Source organism: Mytilus trossulus, chromosome 8 (assembly GCF_036588685.1).
Source record: "Mytilus trossulus isolate FHL-02 chromosome 8, PNRI_Mtr1.1.1.hap1, whole genome shotgun sequence".
NCBI classification, from domain to species: Eukaryota; Metazoa; Mollusca; class Bivalvia; order Mytilida; family Mytilidae; genus Mytilus; species Mytilus trossulus.
The window spans coordinates 10,853,527-10,873,520 of record NC_086380.1 but is presented as its reverse complement, the minus strand read 5'-3'; the positions used below and the strand labels follow the sequence as shown (position 1 = coordinate 10,873,520).

The following is a 19,994-nucleotide window of genomic DNA, read 5'->3' as shown; positions in this document are numbered from 1 at the left end:
ATTATTAAGTAATGGGCGTTTTCATAATGGCCCTGTTATAAGATTTTATCATCAAACGCGTACGATTTGTGTTTTATGTTAATATTACACATGTCCTTTCAACTTGTTTTTTTTCATTTTTATTTGGTTTTAACAATATGATATGACTTGAGTTTTATTTGACCGTTTATTATGCAGTCATACAAATTTTGTATTTCATTTTTGGTACCGTTTGATGATTTATCTTCCATAGTTGTACATGCGTTGATTTCAAACGTTTGGGGTTGAGTGTTCCTGATGAATTGAAATCCAAACACACATTGATTAGTAACTTTCTGTTTTGAATGTTTCTCGTAGTTCAGTATTTTTGTTATTTTTTTTTTCAGACACTTGACATTATTAAGTGTTCATCATGTATTTGTTGTGCATACAATTCGCTTTATGGCGAATTTTAAGCGATCTACTTACGTTGCATTACGTACATCTAGTATTAGGCAGGTTTTTCTCCTGGTGTTTTGTGGAATTGGTATTTTTGTAAATTTTACTTTTTCAACGCGACAAAAATTTCGGAATTATACGGTCCAAGATAATTTGTCAACAGATTAATGTATTAATACCCTTTACTTCTATAGCCAACGTAGGTCTTGTCGTAGTGTATAGTAAACATTGTATTATCCAACATGAAAAATACACAAGTGATGCTTACAATTAATTGGCTTGAATTTGAATCTGATATTGCAAAAATACCGAGGCAGTGACAGACGTACAGGTGACCGGAGGGAGATGAGATATTGGACTAGGCAATGGCTTCTCAAAATTAAAGTCCTATCCATGGCCATTGTGAGACACTCACGGCTGACCTTTGTACGGAAAAATCTAATTGCCTTACATAATGTAGAATTGGTGATAGAAACAAGGGATGTGTCAACGTCACAACAACCAATGGAAGGGCAGAAAATAGTCGAAACCCACCAATTGGACTTCAACACAGCGAAACATTTCCCCATCCAGAGGCGGGTTTAAGACGGCCCCTTAAAAACATTTATTGCCTAGCAAAAATGGACGTCACAATTATCTCCGAATGGTAGGATATGAATGAATTTTATCTAAAAGAACAAAAAAAACATACATATTTAACAAAATGTGAAAATGACAACATTTGTTTGCTAACTGAAAGTATAAGAATTAGATAAATGATTTAATCAAACAAAACACAAACATCATCGATTCACTGCCATAAACACATGATAAATCACAATCTTGTTTACGAATTATAATGGGCTTAGAAACGTGGCGGTTCGTACTATTACAATGTATTAGTTACACAGTGTGCAATTGTCGTTTTATGAGAATTTATCTTTAATCAAAAATGTAACTAAACTTTTTTTTGTGTATTAGCTCAATGCTGTTGATATACTTTCAATTTACGTTCCCAAAATTTATACTGATGTTTATCATGACAATATCAGCCAATCAATTGTCGAGAAATTGCTCTAAATAAAGGCAACAGTAGTACACCGCTGTGCAAAACTCATAAATCCATGGACAAAAACAAAATCGTGGTAACAAACTAAAACCGAGGGAAACGCATACAATATAAGATGAGAACAACGACACAACACTAAAATGTAACACACACGGAAACGAACCAAGCATCAGACAAAATCCCACGAGAATAACAAATATAACATCAAACCCAAATTACATGAATTTGGGATAGACAAGTACCGTGACACGTCTTTTCGCAATGGGAATTTACACTAAAAAATAAGAGAAAACAAACGACGCAACGTTAAAATGCAGCACACATAGAAACGAACAATACTATAACAATGGCCATATTTCTGACTTGGTACAGGACATTTTTAAAGGTAAAAATGGTGGGTTGAATCTGGTTTTGTGGCATGCCAAACCTCGCACTTTAATGGCAATGTTATATTGGCAATGTTATATATAACATTGCAATGACAACATAATATTACTGAACTACAATACAAATAAATAGGAGAACGTATTAGACAAAGAAACACATGATTAATAGATAACAAAAAGCATCAGGTTTAAAAATCCAATACGCCACAAACGCGCCTCGTCAACACAAGACTCACCAGTGACGCCCAGATATAAAAGATCGAAAGTGAAAAAAAAATACAAAGTTGTACAGCACTGAAGATCAAAAGTTGAAAAAGGTTGTGTCAAATACGGCTATGTTTTCTAAATCAGGATGATTTTATTGATACATTCGTATTAACCTTACTTATATCGTAGCAAACCGCTGGTTATCCGCAGTACATACGCCTCGACACGTATAGTAGTGTATTTATCCGTGTCATTTTCCAACTAAATTGTGACGTACCGATGTGCATTCTTGGTAGATACATCAACACCCTTAGTAACACCGTTGTGCATCTGTAACAGACTACGTAAACTTCATTTTAACATCCGTGACATTTCATTCGTAATGCAACGGTCGATGTGATCCGTGAATGTGTGATCACGTGATATACAATGCAGTTCATTTAATACGTCAGACGAGCGTTTCATATTCAAAACGAGACTTACAAGTGCCACAACGATACAAGATTTAGAGTCAATCAACTTGAGGCGTATGTTACCAAACCATTCAGAGATAGTTATATAGCAAATGGTGAACTAATTATGTATGTAAATAAAATTCAGTTCTTAAAAACCAATTACAATAAGACGACTTTTTATAATTGTAACCTTAATTATTTGACATAATGAATTCTTAAAGATTTTTAACTTTGGTCTTGTTTTGATACATTGTAGATCAAGATCTAAATCTACAATCTAAGCACTGCTTTACCAAAAGAAGAAAGAACAAAATCAAAATAGGCGAGGTATGACTTCTTGTTTATGTTTTTGCCCTTGAGATGTCTTCTTTTTATGTATGATATGTGTCGATGCAACAAGGTCTTAATTGTTTTAGATGAACTATTAAATGTAAAATCACTTGAAAACTAATCCTTCTGTAATAATCTCGTAACAACATATTTTTTTTGATAAAATTGAAGTACCGTTTCTGAACGACTGAAATATTTTAAGTTGTCTTAGTGTATAGACCAGATAAAACATTTGAAACATGTTAGATAGAACTACGTCAACGAAGAAGGGAGACAAAACAAGGTAATTACAACCATTTTATACATTGAACACATATCTCATTGTTCACATTTTTTTATTGATTCAAACTGAATATGTATATACTGTGGATTGTTTCATTTTTGTGGGTATCAATTTTCGTGAATTGAGGAAAACCAGCATTTTTGTGGATATTTAATATCGTGGTTTTTGCCAATTTCTGCATACAAGCATTATTCGTTGAAAATTTGAATTCGTGGTTCACCTGAGCCCACGACAACCACGCAAATTGTTATCTAACAAATCTATACTATTTTTCGAGAAGACATCATTATCCGCGTCGCTTCTTTTCTTTCTGCAATAAATTAACCATCATGGCTCTGTGTCCTATAGGTACAATGAATAGTCGCATTCATCATCCATTCTTATATAGATATAGGAAGATGTAGTACGAGTGCCAATGAGACAACTCTCCATCCAAATAACAATTTAAAAAAAAGGTAAACCATTATAGGAAAATGTACGGCCTTCAACACGGAGCCTTGGCTCACATCGAACAACAAGCTATAAAGGGCCTCAACATTACTAGTGTAAAACCATACAAACGGGAAAACCAACGGTGTAATATTTATAAAAAAAAACGAGAAACACGTATATATTACATAAACAAACGACAACTACTGTACATCAGATTCCTGACTTAGGACAGGTGCAAACATTTGCAGCGGGATTATCATTATTCAGTTTGAGTTATTTTGAGAGAGAAAAAAAAGGTGTCCGGATATTGTCTCTGTCATCAGACACACTTGTAAGTCATAGACAAGACTTCCGGTTTTAACTTGCATATTCTTTTCATAAGTATTCGGGTATATGACAATTATTTTCGCGTTTATCTGCACGTAAACTATGATTTTACTATTATTATAAACTCTCTATATGATATAGCAGTCACCGCCGAGGAGACGAAACTTTGAATTGATAGTTAATAGCAAATACACTTTATTTAAAATATACGTACATGTATGTTCAGCCTACAACAGTTTCATACTTATCCCAGGCAAAGATAGCCTTAGCCGTATTTGGCACAACTTTGGGGAATGTAGGATCATCAATGCTCTTCAGCTATGTACCTGTTTGGCTTTATAAATATTTCGATATGAGCTTCACTGATGAGTCTTATGCAGACAAAACGCGTGTCTGGCGTACTATATTGTAATCCTGATATCTTTGATAACTATATATCAACCAAGCTCAATGTGACATACCGAGTTAAACTATTTAACGTGTTCGTATTAACATGAGCAAAACGACGAGTGCCATAAGTGAAGTAGGATCAGCTCACCTTTCCGAAGCACGTGAGATCAACCACAGTGGGGTGCGCGTTGCTTAATCTTTAGTTTTTCTATGTTGGGTGTTATGTACTATTATTTTTCTATTTTTAGTCTTTTTATTTTGAAGCCATTGCGTTGTCAGTTTATTTTCGATCTATAACTTTGACTGTCACTATGATATCTTGCGCTCCTCTTCTCTAAACGCCCGCCATTTTGTAGGTGTATTCTAGTAATAATTTAAACCACAGTCATATGAAACAAAAAGTTGAATATGTTTAATATCTTTGAATTGATGATTTTAACTATATATATATAAACATATCTAAATCCATAAATGTTTCGATATTGAGCTTTCCCCAGTTACCGATATTTTTCTGTTTGAATTGACCACCAACTTTTTCTGATTTAAAAACTGAATACCAATGAGTTTTACATATTGTGTGTTTCTAGCGTAAGCAGTTCCAATTATACAAGACCAGTGACTATTGATGTGAACAATATATATATATATATTAAATATGCACGTTTTCGTGGTATACATGTATGCTTTCGCACTTCAGTAATCAAAGTGAAGAAATTTAAGTTTCATAAAAACAGATGTCAATATTTTCCATTTTTTTATAACATTATGAAAAGACATTTAAATTCTGTTTGTTTTTGTTTCTAATGATTATAGTGTTACACAAATCAACAGCTATATTGTTCTACGGTTCGTTGAATTAAAAAATGCCAAATTTCTTTTGATAACTATTTTTGTTCTGACCTGACGAATGAGTACGTTTTATACTTAAGAATGGATTGTTAGACATCGAAAGGAAGTAATTTAAGTTAACAATTAAAACAAAATGTTGTCACATCAAAAAAAGTCTCCATATTTTAGATTTTGTTCGAATATTATACGATGTCATTTGAAAGATATCCTGTAAAAAGAGGAGTATATTTAACCACAATGCAGACACATTTTTCTGAGGGAAACTTGTTTGAGAAAAGAAATGTTTAAAAGGGAATAATATATATAAATTATTTTTACCAAGCATACTTAGTGAAACAAAAGTAAAGTAATTATTTGCTATTTTCACATAATATATTTGGGTTTATAAATATTTTTGATTTGAGCGTCACTGATGAGTCTTATGTAGACGAAACGCGCGTCTGGCGTACTAAATTATAATCCTGGTACCTTTGAACTATTCACATAAAAGTGGTATTAGAATTTTTTATCGAAAGTTCATGATTCAGAGTCAACAAGATACACCTACACTTTATGTCGATTGAATTAGATTTTCAAAAATTCTATGATACTTTTGTGATAAGGTTATGGAAATTTTTAAATGGTGACATGTTTTTAAATAGACAGAAATACAGAGTGCATAAATACTTATTCTATTCCGATCAAGAAAAATCCTGTAGAATCCTGTAGAATATGCCCACTTTTCTTTACGGATTATGTTTCCTTGTGTTACCTCAATGCTAAACATATCGAAATTTTATAGAAAATCGATAGCCTTTCCCCTTGTACATGTACTCATATGTTTGCTAATTCGGTGCTTCATATATAGAGGATTATTGCATGCAGTGCTTGCAATGGTTTTCTTTTAACAAGTTTATAAATTTAGATATTGGTGAAATCAAATATAAACATGATCCAATTCAAGTACATCTTTAAGGGTGCGCTCGACTTTCGTGACTCAGCACGAGGTATTTTGGAATTGAAAGATTGTTTAGCAATTTTTGTAAACAATAAACGCTAGCAATTCTTACAAAAACAATTAAGTAATCGATGTTATGAAATTTATAACATTTTTTTTTCTGTTTTAAATCTGTGGATTTTGTACAAAATTTTGTCAAAAAATTCGCCTTTTCTATTAAATGCAATGACACAATGAATAGTAATGCTTCATACGAAGTTTCCCCTTAAAAGAGGGACGAAAGGTACCAGATGGACAGTCAAACTCATAAATCGAAAATAAGCTGACAACGACATGGCTAAAAACGAAAAGGACAAACAGACTTCTAATAGTACACATGAAACAACATAGTAAACTAAAGAATAAACAACACGATCCCCACATATGTACACAATGGCCCATCTCTGTTATTTTTACTGTTTTTGTACTATTACATGGCTACAGAAGGGGTCATAAACCTTAACAGTTTCAGGTCTACGATGATTGTGATCAGTACTTAATCAGTCAATTCAAGACACAATGCAGATCAATGACTTCTAGCTATGTTTACCTTGATATTGGCATAATCAGTATGTATATAATAATATTGAACGCTTAACTAACTATAGGTATATATTTTAGTACCCTTTTGGTTTTCTTTTTCTTTTTCTTTAGATGGTGGTAAATGTACGAGTGCTTGTTTGTTTTTCTATAATCATACATCTAACTGGAGGAATTGGTTCACCAACATTTCAACTAGTCCCGAACGGAATTCTGTTTTCAATAGCAGGTATTGTCATGATTGTTTAGTGACTCATATTCTATACTCATATTCAACACGAAGATCTCCCATATTAGGAATGTGAAACAGGGTTTATGCCAATCTAAGCCATGCATACTTGACACAGATAAAAAGGAAACGATACATTGTTTGTGTCAGATTTCAGATATATCAAGGCTATCCCAAACTTGAACATCCACTTACGATCCCATGTATATATTTCTAAAACATTTTTAAATATGAATTAACTGTTCACAAAACTTTGAAATTTTGAAATACTAAGGCTTTTCCTACCTCAGATATATATTAACAAAGCTGTATTTCAGGAACTTTTGGTCCTCAGTGCTCTTCAACTTCATGCGTTACTGAGCCTTTTAAACATTTTTTCGAGCGTCACTGATGAGTCTTTGGTGGACAAAATACGTGTCTGGTGTAAATATAAAATTTTAATCCTGGTATCTATGATGAGTTTATTGATAGATATAATTTACACCGACAGCCACACATATCTATAAACGTATGGAAACGTTTACTGTTTCTATGGTTTTAATTGTAAATATCCTTCATTTGTGGTGGTGTAAATCTTGAATTTGACATAAGCAATGCGTCGAAAATAGATTCATTATATACTGTAACAAGGTCGAGAAAAAACCACTGCTCTTACATTATTGTCTGATACGAAGTTCGTCGCACGGCGTCAACAATGGTCAAGTGTTCTGTTTGAGTTAGTGTGATTTATTTGTGATAGATCATTGATATTACTGATGTTTAACATAAATTTGATTTACTATCAGTTTGATGCTTATCAAGAGGCCCTGCTCACTATGACACGGTCTAGTGGATTTGAATTAATTAGCACATTTCAAAGTTAAGATTGATAGTTTTACTTGTGATAGATCAATGTCAATGATAAGTCGCATTACTATCAGTACATGTCAGTTTGACGACTAATCTTAGGCCCTGTACCCTAGGACATGGTTCAGTGACTTTGAAATATTAAGCAACGTCCAATGTGTAGTTTTGTGATTAAGTTATATTGATACGAGCTACTTACAATAATCAACGGTGTTTCTAAAAAGTAACATTACAGCTATTTTGAGGCCCTGTACACTAGAACGCCTATAAACAAAACTCATACCGTATAGTCAGCTTTACAAGTGACTAACTATGAAGCAATCCATAAGAGAAAACCAACAGTCATACGCATACTTAAAATTATGACAGACAACAACTTGCGACAACAATTGAACGACAAACACTAGACTTGAGAAAAACACATACAGAATTTGGGTGCTTTCTACACTATGTGTTGTTTTTTGTTGTGTGTGCATTTATTTTTGTGATGTAGTTTGTTTTATTGGTCAATATTTTTTTTTAAAAACCTTTTTTTCAGTTTTATTAATTACTTGTATTTCGATTCCAAAAACAAATCGAGTAGCAAGTTCCTAAAAAATGGGAAATATACAGATTCCAGTCATAATGTTAGATTGAATGTGGACATGTCGAATATCATGAATATATGATTCAATTGAGAATTCTTGATTGATAGCGTAACTCTAATTTTTGATTTATCACTTTGATATATATATCATATTTTCATGTCTATTTGAAATCTCTTCTGTGAATAACTGTATTCCCACAAGATAATATTATGTCAATTAAATAACAAGAATATTTTCCTTTGATAATATTGTCATGCTTATCGTCTACATTCAGATGATGGATATCAGAGATTTTCAGTAAATTTCAACATCAACAAACCACTACCTGGTGCACACACAGGAGATTATTCAAAACACTTCTATCAACATGAAATCCAACTGGGTATAAGTATTAACTGAACATATTTAAATCGTTCCATGTACAAATGTACAATTATGTATGATAAAACTTCGACCGTCCATGGAATTGTCAACCTATCTTGAAATTAACCTATGATCTTGATCCTCTAATTTCTGACAATCAGTAAGCAGACGATTAAGTTTGCTTTTCGAAAAAAAAATGATCCTAATTCCTTATCTAGTTTCCGACGAATGCCAAGTTATTGTCAGTTACCTGCTGATTTCACTTGTTGCTATCAGCGAATGTAAGAAATGTAACGACCATTTAATCATTATCCGAACCGTTTCGTCTCTTTAATCTATTAGAAACTCACCTGGTAACAAACACTAGTTTGAATCAAGTCACGCAGAAAAAAGAAAGTAGTACATTTCGCAAATGAAATAGTCCCTATGAATAGCTGTAACTTCTCAAATGCGCAGTACTTTTGCAGTAAACGAAAGCCAAAGGACCATTGATCACTATTGACTCCTTCTTGTATCTTAATCCCGAATAATATACATAACGCATGCAATTTGAAAAAAGGTTTATTTTGCCTATTTCTATTTATGGTGAACAACTATATGTGAACAAATGATATTTGTTATGCAGTTGTATAAGCATATGCACATCCAATTTCCATGGAAAGGATTTGTCTCTGCCCCTCAGTCATGGTTTATTGACTTCGAAATATTTGCTTAGCTACATGTATCAGTTTGTGCTTAGGTCAGTATATCTTAGTTGTAGAACTATTATCTTTACAAGAAATTACAAGGCAGCACCTTTTTTGAATCTATTGACCCTATCGTTATTAAAAAGAATCAGGAAATGAAAAACAATGCAAAAAGTAACAAAAGGAAACCGATAATGTTCTGATTTACGCACGTCTTTCATCATTTTCCATGGTAACGGCGGATCAGTCACGTGAGAGGTTAGTATGTGTTTGTTATATATAGGTCCCTGTGTTCTGTGCTAGGTTGAGATAAAAAAAAAAGTTAATAAACATGTTTTAAAACATGTGGTTATTCATAAATAAAGGCAACAGAAGTATACCGCTGTTCAAACGTGGTTATTCATAACATTAGGGAGTAAAAAATAAACTAAATGAATTCTCTCCATCAGATTTAAAACTATGAGCTATTTCTATGCATATCTCACACACATTTTTTCAGTTGTTGCAAAATGATTACAAATACAATGTACATTTATTGATCACATTTAGGTCATAATTTGGAATGGACCTTTCCTATTAAAACACAACCTGGAGAAACATATATTATAAACTACTGGTTATTGGACGTAAAAAACTTCAAGGGAGAAACACTTACAGAACAAACAATTACCCTTGGTCGTATGTATTGTGCTTATTGTTGTTAGCAAAATATGACTCGATTACCATTTTTTCTTTTTTTTTACGATTACAAATATTTTATTCAATTGTTTCCTGATATATAAACACCTAAGTAGCCCAGGTCGCATACTTATGGGCCCCTGTATTTTAACAGCCTCACTTGACCAGGGAAAATATCAAATGAGTTTATACAAGAGTTTTACATACATTATATTTAAATAACCAATACAATTGATTTTCACACCTGATAAGCATGACTTTATAAAATCACTATCGTATATCCGGTTCACTAAACAAACATGTGTTGATTTAAACTGGAAATACTTTAAAATTTGATTGCGAAAATAAGTTATAGTTTGAATTGAAGAATTCTGATGTGATTGAACAGAATTTGAAAGTATTCTCTAATCTATGTACACACCTACTTTTGCATTACATAATTACTTTAAATATGTTCAATAAAAACAAGTAAATACTTACAAATATTTGAAACGGCTTACTTCCTATTCGTATCAAAAAATCAACAACGAGACTATATTTCACAATAAAACTTTATGGAAATATTGTTTAGACTACAAAATGAAAAAAAAAAAACAAAAAAACAATAGGACTGAATAACTATTGATCATAATGTCAATTTAAAATTTGTACGATCACAATATTTTTTAAATTTTAAACTTATCACACTTTTTTTCTCACTTTCTGTATTATGTGCAAATAGAATGTATTTATAACTAGATATACATATATTGTTCTCTCTAACTGTTTTACTATCGATTACCTTTTAAGAATAAACGAAGTGTTGCATCACCAAATAAATGTGTAATACATTCACAGCAATGGTAGGACAGACAAAAACAACGACAACTGTACCATCGACAACAACGCTTCCTTCAACGACAACTGTGCCATTGACAACAACGCTTCCTTCAACGACAACACATGTACCTTTGATCACAAAAAACAGTTCACCTTTGCCACATAACTCTTATAACACAAACAGTTAAGTAAACCCTCATAGTACTATTTCAATCGATTTTGAGGAGAATTAATAAACTATATATTACATGACTCAAAGAGTCGATACATCCGTCCGTTCAGCCATTTTTTCGTTCTTTCGTTGTCACAATGTAAAAAAGAACATGCTGTATGATTGCCCATGAGACTTCTCTCCAATAGAGACCAAATAATACAGAAGTTAAACAACTATAGGTAATTGTACGGCCTTCAACAATGACCAAAGTCCATAACGGATAGTCAGCTGTAAAATGCCTTGAAATGACAAATGACAAATGTAAATCAATTAAAACGGGAAAAACTAATTTATGTCAAAAAAAGGAACTAAAAATCAACATGCAACACAGCACCAAACGACAACTACTGAACTACAGGCTCCAGACTTGGGAACGACACTTACATACGAATGGGTTAGGGTGAAACATGTCAGTGGGATTTTGTTTTCCAGATGACAATAATAGTCTCGCTTGAATTTCTACACAGTATAATCCACCATGAATTACAGTTCATATTTGATTTTAATCGTTTTGACATTTACCTTTTACATACCTGACACTCAAGATTATTGCTTGATAAGGAATGTTTATTCCCCTTTTCGTTTGAAATAACAACATAATGTGAAGATGCGAGACTGTTATAGTTCGAATTTGATGACTATGACCAACTTAAAGCTACCAGTATTTTTGTCTCCAATGTGCCATTTGACCATTTTGTGACATTTTAGCACAACTATATGAAACGGAGAAAAAGGTTATATTCAATTACAAGTTTTTCGTTTGCATTTGTCAAGAGTTTACTACAAGGAGAGATCACCCAAACTGAACTTATAAACAACTATGAAATATAAAGTATTACGTCGTAACTAGAATCCCCTTCCCTTTTATGAAGGTGACCTACCGAATTAGACTATTAATCGATTTGTTTTAACATAAGCAACACATGAAGACAAGGATCTGCTTACCTTCCTGGAGCACATGAGATCATCCCTAGTTTTGGTGGGGTTCATTTTGTGTATTCTTTAGTTTTCTATACTGTGTCAGGTGTTCTATTGTTTGTCTGTTTGTCTTCTTTCATTTTTAGCCATAGCGTTGTCAGTTTATTTTCGATTAATGAGTTTGATTGTCCCTCTGCTATCTTTCGTCCCTCTTTTAAAATATAGTAGCACAATTTGAAACCAGACATTTAAGATATTCCTTGTTAAAATTATGTGTCTCGTTTTACGTGTTTCTCTAATATAAACAGTACTATTTAGATGTCTTATACAGAGAATATTTGATAGCATCGAAGCTGAGGAGAAATATTCAGAATAGAACACAGTCATAAAGAGTCTGAATTAATGTCATTTGAGGTATCAACCTGTATAATATGAAAATCTTTTTATTTAGATTAAGATAACAAAATAAAACGTTGATAGTTTCTAATGAAAGAAAATGGAGCACATCAAACTCTCTAAACTGATTCATAAAAGCATATGGCATATATATATATATATACAGTCCGCCAAAAGTTAAGCACCACCGAAACAATATTTTCATAACTATTGCGAAAAAAATATTAATGTTGGGTGTTATGAATTACCTTCAACATACCCTATGACGAAAAAGATTGAACTCCGATAAAACAGTCAAGCAACCTCTTAGCAAAGATCATCTGCGCGTTTACAAATTCACTGTTTCTCCAGGTGGTCGTGTTAGTGTTCGTACATTGGTCAGTCGACTTCTCAGAGGCAACCGAAGAGCAAGTCTTGGTGTATAGAGACCTGTTCTTACAGGTAGGCACTCTACCGTCAGGTTTTAATGGGATAATGACTATCTATGCTTGAACATAAGAAGCTGAGAAAACACTCATTGTTCAGATGGTAGTCAGTTTCGTTTACTGCCAGTAGACGCCATAATACGAATTTCGCGGGGAAACAAAACGGCCTATGACCAAAAACAATGTTTGAACAGGGGCTGGTAGTGTTCCAGTACGGGGTTGCATCTTATACCCTTATGAGCTGGGTATGCATATTCTGCAGGGTAACATAAACGGACAGACATACAGAGATTTGGTGCATTAAAACATTGTAGTCCCTCATTTTAATAATCCCAAAGTTGCGTCTTCATTGCCAAGACCCTTGAACATGGACGACAACGCAGGAACACATAGGGCAAGGATTTTTAACGAGTCAAAAGGGCAACAAGCCATTTTCACTATTTTTAGCCTTCCATGTCCCCATACATAAGCCCTATCAAACATGTCTGAGATCAACCTTCACAATATTTTGTCGATTTAAAAGTGGTATTTGTTGTTAAATGCAACAGATTTCCTAAACTAAAGCTTAAAGGCTTGCACCGAGAATAATACGTCGTGTTATGAAACTTTACCGGAAGTGAGGTTGTTACACATGCTATTGACTCAAATATTGACATTAAATTTGTCGAACATATCAAAGCTTATGTGTAGAAAATTTTAATAATATTGGGTGATCAATTGTTGTAAAAAAATAAAATCACAGTGAAACTTAAATTCTGTTTCTGAATTGTTAAATTTACACTATTTCTATGAACGGAAAACCTACATGCATAGAACCTCCATAAGTGACTAAAATTACATTTCTGGTTTGTTCATGGTATACATTAGCAAAATTGCTATATGATTGCTTTCTTTTTTTCGTGGAATAATTGATTTTTTTAATTTGAAAAAAAATCTATGCAATAAAAATAGGTGGTGCTTAACTTTTGGCGGACTGTATATATATATATCTTGGTTAAGATCTAGACAAATAATATTTTATAAAAACAACTTTATGAGGTTCGTTCAAAATGAAAATTCTAAGATTTTGAATTTTTTTGACATCTTATTTGTCATTTTTTAGAAGAGTGTTAAAAAGGCAGTTTTAATTTCTAGGGAAACCAATATTTCAACTTTTCTCTCAGAAACGTTTTTTGACTAGTATATTTCAGACTTTTACATAGTGATATTATGAAATCAAGCATGTTTAAGGTAAAACTAGATCATCATCATACCTTTGCATACACTGCTGTAACAAAATTACGAGGAAAAATAACTGGAATCGACACAACTAACGTTTTACGCCTAAACGGAAATACGTCGTTCACGTTTTTAACACTCTCAATATTGAGTGAATTATAACGCGACGCTCAAAGTGAGTATCTTTTATAAGTAGCAACATTCCAGCAGCACCTGCATACGGGTTATATATCTCCCAATTAATACGATATTCCCGTACAGGTATTTCCTATCATGCTTTTCTTGATAGAGGGTTGCTGCTCCAAGAAAGCTATTGAACCAAGAGTTCCAAATGGTGAAATAGAAATCAACCCTTCGTAAATTTTACGGACGCCATCACGATTTGGTTGACCGTTATGGAATAACAGTTTCACAAATGATACCGGATATGTTAGTACGTCGTAACTACAATCCACCCCCCTCCGTTTCATGAATGTGACTTACCGTATTAGACTATTAACCGGATTTGTTATCACATAAGCAACACGACGGGTGCCACATGTGAAGCAGGATCTGCTTACCCTTCCGGAGAACCTGAGATAACCCCTAGTTTTTGGTGGAGTTCGTGTTGTTTATCCTTTAGTTTTCTATGTTGTGTCATTTGGACTTTTGATTTTGCCATTTGATTTTTGATTTTCCTTTTTGAATTTTCCTCGGAGTTCGGTATTTTTGTGTTTTTACTTTTTTTTGTACTATTGTTTGTCTGTTTGTCTAGTTCATTTTTAGCCATGGCGTTGTCAGTTTGTTTTAGATTTATGAGTTTGACTGTCCCTTTGGTATCTTTCGTCCCTCTTTAAAACCAAGAATAATATTTCAGACCTATCTATTGAACGACTCCTAACATCATATGTTTGTGAATATAGAAAAACGTGAATAATTCATGCTCCATAATTCATCATATAAACTAACAGTAAATAATTTAAGTTTTCCTCGTATGTCATAGTATGTAAATAACGAATGAACATGCGGCATTTCATTAATTATTTTGCTTTCCCGCCTGTATTTGCATTTTATCTTATCACGAATCCTATCAATTATAAAGACGAAAGTCGGAAGACTCCAGATTGGTGTCCTATCAATTTCATTTTATATAATTAAGTTATCTCTTAGATTTTATATACCGGTTTTAATACATACTTGATAAAATGTTTCAGGCACACCATGCAAGGATAATGATATGATTAATTGTAAAGATCAACACGTTTGTTCCATTAATCATTTGAGAGGATATTGTCCTTTGACATGTGGTCTCTGTTGTAAGTAGTTTTTAACAGGAGGTAAGATAAATGAAACCAAAACTCCTTTTTTTAAATATAAATTGAAGACTCTCTACATGTTTAGATGACGATCATTTGATTTCCGGGAGTGGTAGTGGAAAGATGGAAGGATTAACTTGGAAAAAATATTCGGGACAGGTAAGAGCTCACAATAAGTAGCGCATTACATATGACATGATCCAAAAATGAATATTCTACGACATAAATTCAGGAACCATATGTGTGTAAAATCGAGGGTGAAACAAATTTCGTGTAGCAGACCACAGAAAAAATACGCATGCTTAGCAACAAATAGAAATGTAAAGTCATCCCGCAAATTGATCTTACCCCCTTCCGTTCTCAATACCAATTGATCGCCCGTCTCCTTTGTCCCATAAGTCGAAGGCAATCTAGTAAAAAGACTATATATATATATATCACTTATACTTTCAGCACCTCCAGTTTGTGAGGATAGTACAGCAGTACATTGTGAACAACATACTGTGTGCTCATATTCCGATCTGAGAACATTTTGTCCACTTACCTGTGGTCTTTGTGGTAAGACAATTTCATAAATTATAACTAGTTGTTCTAAACTTACATCTAAACTTACTTTACTGGTATCTTTCCTTCCAATAACGCTAATGCGTCAAACTCATCATTCAGTAAAATATTTGTTTTAATTTTTGTCTATCTGATGAGTTAAGTCTTTTTCAACTGATTTGTATAGTTTGTTCTTATGTTGTACTGTTATACCACTGTCCCAGGTTAGGGGATGGTTGGGATCCCGCTTACATGTTTAACCCCGCCACATTATTTATGTATGTGCCTGTCCCAAGTCAGGAGCCTGTAAATCAGTGGTTGTCGTTTGTTTATGTGTTACATATTTGTTTTTCGTTCCTTTTTTTTACATAAATAAGGCCGTTAGTTTTCTCGTTTGAATTGTTTTACAGTGTCTTATCGGGGCCTTTTATCGCTGACTATGCGGTATGGGCTTTGCTCATTGTTGAAGGCCGTACGGCGATCTATAGTTCTTAATGTTTGTGTCGTTCTGGTCTTTTGTGGATAGTTGTCTCATTGGCATTCATACCACATGTTCTTTTTTATATTAGTGTATGCTGTACAAGTGGTTTTCTGATAAAACCGAAACACATGCAGATTTTAGATTCTTTATTTCTTATAAAACCAAGTTATTGATAAAAAGATATACATATAATAACATACAGATATTGTGCATGCCAAGTTTGCACAAAACGAGCAACAAGAAAGAGAGATTGGTGATTAACCTGGAGAACATACTTTTATATTAATAATTCTAATTAATTTACACAAATTTTTCAATACTCGAATACTTTTTGAAATGAATAAAGTGCCAAATTTCAAAACATTAACTCGGCTTACATAGTAAGGCTTAAAAGCTCTTCTACTTTCTGTAAGAGCTGTACGGTTTAGAATATAGTGAAATTCATCAACTATCTCTTGAGAGTTACAAAAGGATTTTCATTATCTTCTTTTTCACCGCTATTCAAATCTTTGAAATAATCAAACAAAATAGTAATTGGGATATCTGGAGTTTGGGATTTTGTTGTTGCTGTTTAAAATTTTCCAGTATTCCTTTGGACTTTTTTTTATTTCAAATTACTAATCTTGTTTCTAATTTTCATGCGGTGTTTATTTATGCTTTTATCCATTGTTCTTTTGTATTGGTTTTCAAGAGATGTTGTCTCATTCAAAAGATCTGGTAAAAAAATACGTTTCAGTTTTCTCTTAGATATTTTGCATTTTTTTTTTTGCAGTCTTGCAATCTTTGTCAAACCAAGGCTTAGATGTATTCATTTTAACATTATTTTGTTTATCATATTTCATATTAGTACCAAAAGTAGTCTTAGCAGCATGAAAAAGTACATCACAAGTTCTTTTAATAATATTATTTACACAGTTATGATTAAAATCGTCTATATTTACAGACTCAAGCTCAGTTAGAATAATTTCAGTATGAGTTTCATCTATATTTTCAATAAAGGTATCCAACTTTTCGATGTTCCATATTTCAACCTCTTCGGTTTGTGTGAAGTTTCCTTTTTCCAAATTATTTCTTTTCTCATTTTCATATATACAAATAGAAAGTGACAATGGAGTGTAAGCATCTGAAAATAATTTTGAAGTTTCAAGAATAGAAAAGTTTTGAAGAAGTGTAAGAAAATTTGCAGAGCCAATAACATAATCTACCACAATGACATTTTTACATGTAAATTGGCCTTTGTCGTTGTCATTCCCGATTCAACCATTACAAATAAATAAATTATTAGCTCTACATAGCTGTAAGAAAATACACCAAAATTATTTTTCTTTTTATCCATACCTTTTCTTGAAATATTAATATTATACAAATATACAATCAACACAAATAATTGTAATCTGATTTCAAATACCTCAAGAAGACTTATTATTTATATTAGATAATAATCAAAATTGGTAATATCTATGTATTACATATTTGAGACTTCAAAGGCGGTGATTTGAAATATAAACGTTTCTAAGAATAATGTAGCAGACACAAGAATTAATCGTTAAGATTTCGACTTTAAATATTATCTTTTCGCATGGCATTACTAAGGATTTATTAAGTGTTGAATTTAATAGCATTAATTGTGAAACATTTTACGCTTACTTGTTATATACACATGTAACATTATCTTCATTTAACAGTAAAGGATAACACATAAAAAATTTACAGCAAACATAAAAAAAAAAAAATGAAACAGCTCATTTATGCCTGAATAAAGAATAATTAGGCCTAGATTTAGTTTTAATCAATTGTCAGAATTATTCAATATGTTTTTTTCTGAACTGTTCAGCCAATTCGCTAGAATGTATAATATATATCTAGGCAATTCAGTAGCGGTTATTTTCCTATACACCTCAACACCATGCTGAAACATTTATTAACACTTGAAAGTAAATATGTGCGCCATTACACGAAATCACATTAGTTCCCGTAGCCTTTGACATCACAATTCAAAAAAATTAACGTCATTATTTAAAAAAATATTAAAAAGTGATCGTTGCTTGACGTCAACAGGTTATTTAGAGCAGATCTAATGTCATTCGGAGGCAAAACTTAAATAACTAACAATTGACTGCAAACAAAATGTTTGAACGTCTTGAATTTACTGCAGTGAAAAAGTCTGAATATTGGTTAAGGTATTTAACTGACCCAACAATTTCCTGTGTAGTCTTTTCAGATAACGTTAAGAACATTTACCAATTTGGACTTAATTCATGAACATGTGAGGGCTACAGACCAAAACAACAGTCATCTTTCGACTCCAACAATCTAACAGAAGTAAAAACCAGGAAAGTCAACAATAAACAAATACGGTCCATATCTTCAAACAGGTTACACGCCTGTAACTTAACTCATACGCGCTCATTCCCATGTATATCATGCAGATGAAGCTATATTAAGTAACTGTTGTAAGCAGTTCGCCTACAAGTATTCATCATTGATCTTCAACATTAAAGATATTCAGAGTACTTAAGTTTTTTTTGGATTTGATAGATGCTTGTGTGCTTTTTTTGTAAAATTGTTTGTTATACAGTGATGACTGCTGTACTCATGTTTTTACTATTTAATTATTACGTTTGTTTTGTTCACGCATCGTTGTAAATATAACGGAATTTGATGAGACTGTTGCAAAAGTGTGAGGTTTAACGCTATACAACTAGGTCCAATCATCAATTTTTTACATTTGAAGTCAGGAATATGACAGTTGTTGTCCATTCGTTTGATGTGTTTTTTCATTTGCAATGTGATAAGGGACTTTCCGATTGAATATTCCTCGGAGTTCAGTATTTTTGTGATCTTACTTTTGACTGCTTGTGAATCTCTTTTTTACAATAGTTAAAGCAACAAAACCACCATGTACAGATGAAACATTGGTAAACTGTGGTTTTCCAGGAGTTTGTTCTGATTCAGCATTGAAACAACACTGTCCCCTAACCTGTGGTCTTTGTGGCAAGTACAATGATATTTTGTAAAAGTAGAATCATTGAGAAAATTATACATAGTATAACAACTTTTAATTATTCAATTTCTTCAAAAGAATAATCAATTTATCTAAATTTTTGATAAAAATAAGTTACCTGGTAGCTCCTCAAATTGAAAAAAAAACGTGTTTGAACAAGGGTATTTTTAATATTTTCTACAAAACGTAAACTTAAAGGAGGTAAATCAAAAAGAGGAAGATCTATGAAAACTGACAGAATCGAAAGAAAGACTGATTTTACTGAATCTCACAATTTATTAAGATAACTAAAGATATTTTTATATGGTTTGTAGGCAAAATAAGTAGGCCAACAAGCTGGATACATATCGGAACAACAAAGAAACCTAGACTATCACAGATAGTAGGGAGATAATTCGCTGATGGAGACTTACAAAAGATGTAGCTAAAAACCAACAGAAACATTACTGAAAAAAATGTTATTACATGTTTTATTATAACAAAAAAATATTACATTAAAAAATTGAAAGATCTTAGTTCAAAAAATTTACTGTCAGAAATTGAAACCCTGAACTCAAAATTAAAATGAAGTAAAATTTTATATCCTGGGTTGTAACTATAGTATTAGTTAATGGGTGTTTTTATAACGTTCCTGCTATATTGTCAAGGTCTG

The 19,994-nt window shown here is 32.5% G+C and overlaps 1 protein-coding gene across 1 annotated transcript; it reads left to right on the top strand.

Annotated features, from left to right (window-relative positions):
* The first annotated feature begins 10,893 nt into the window (after positions 1–10,893).
* On the top strand, positions 10,894–19,778 carry LOC134681647 (uncharacterized). The gene is made up of 5 exons (XM_063541300.1): positions 10,894–11,031; positions 15,213–15,314; positions 15,768–15,872; positions 19,219–19,332; positions 19,657–19,778. Exons 2-5 carry the CDS (start codon positions 15,236–15,238, stop codon positions 19,734–19,736), a joined length of 378 nt encoding a protein of 125 aa, XP_063397370.1. The 5' UTR covers positions 10,894–11,031; positions 15,213–15,235; the 3' UTR covers positions 19,737–19,778.
* Positions 19,779–19,994: the final 216 nt, after the last annotated feature.

Excerpts from the sequence above, each read along its gene's own strand:
- LOC134681647 (XM_063541300.1), top strand. The coding sequence starts at position 15,236 with ATGATTAATTGTAAAGATCAACACGTTTGTTCCATTAATCATTTGAGA. Across the intron at positions 15,315-15,767 it reads TTTGACATGTGGTCTCTGTT|CACCTCCAGTTTGTGAGGAT; the intron begins GTAAGTAGTTTT and ends TTATACTTTCAG. Across the intron at positions 19,333-19,656 it reads CCTAACCTGTGGTCTTTGTG|GCAAAATAAGTAGGCCAACA; the intron begins GCAAGTACAATG and ends TATGGTTTGTAG.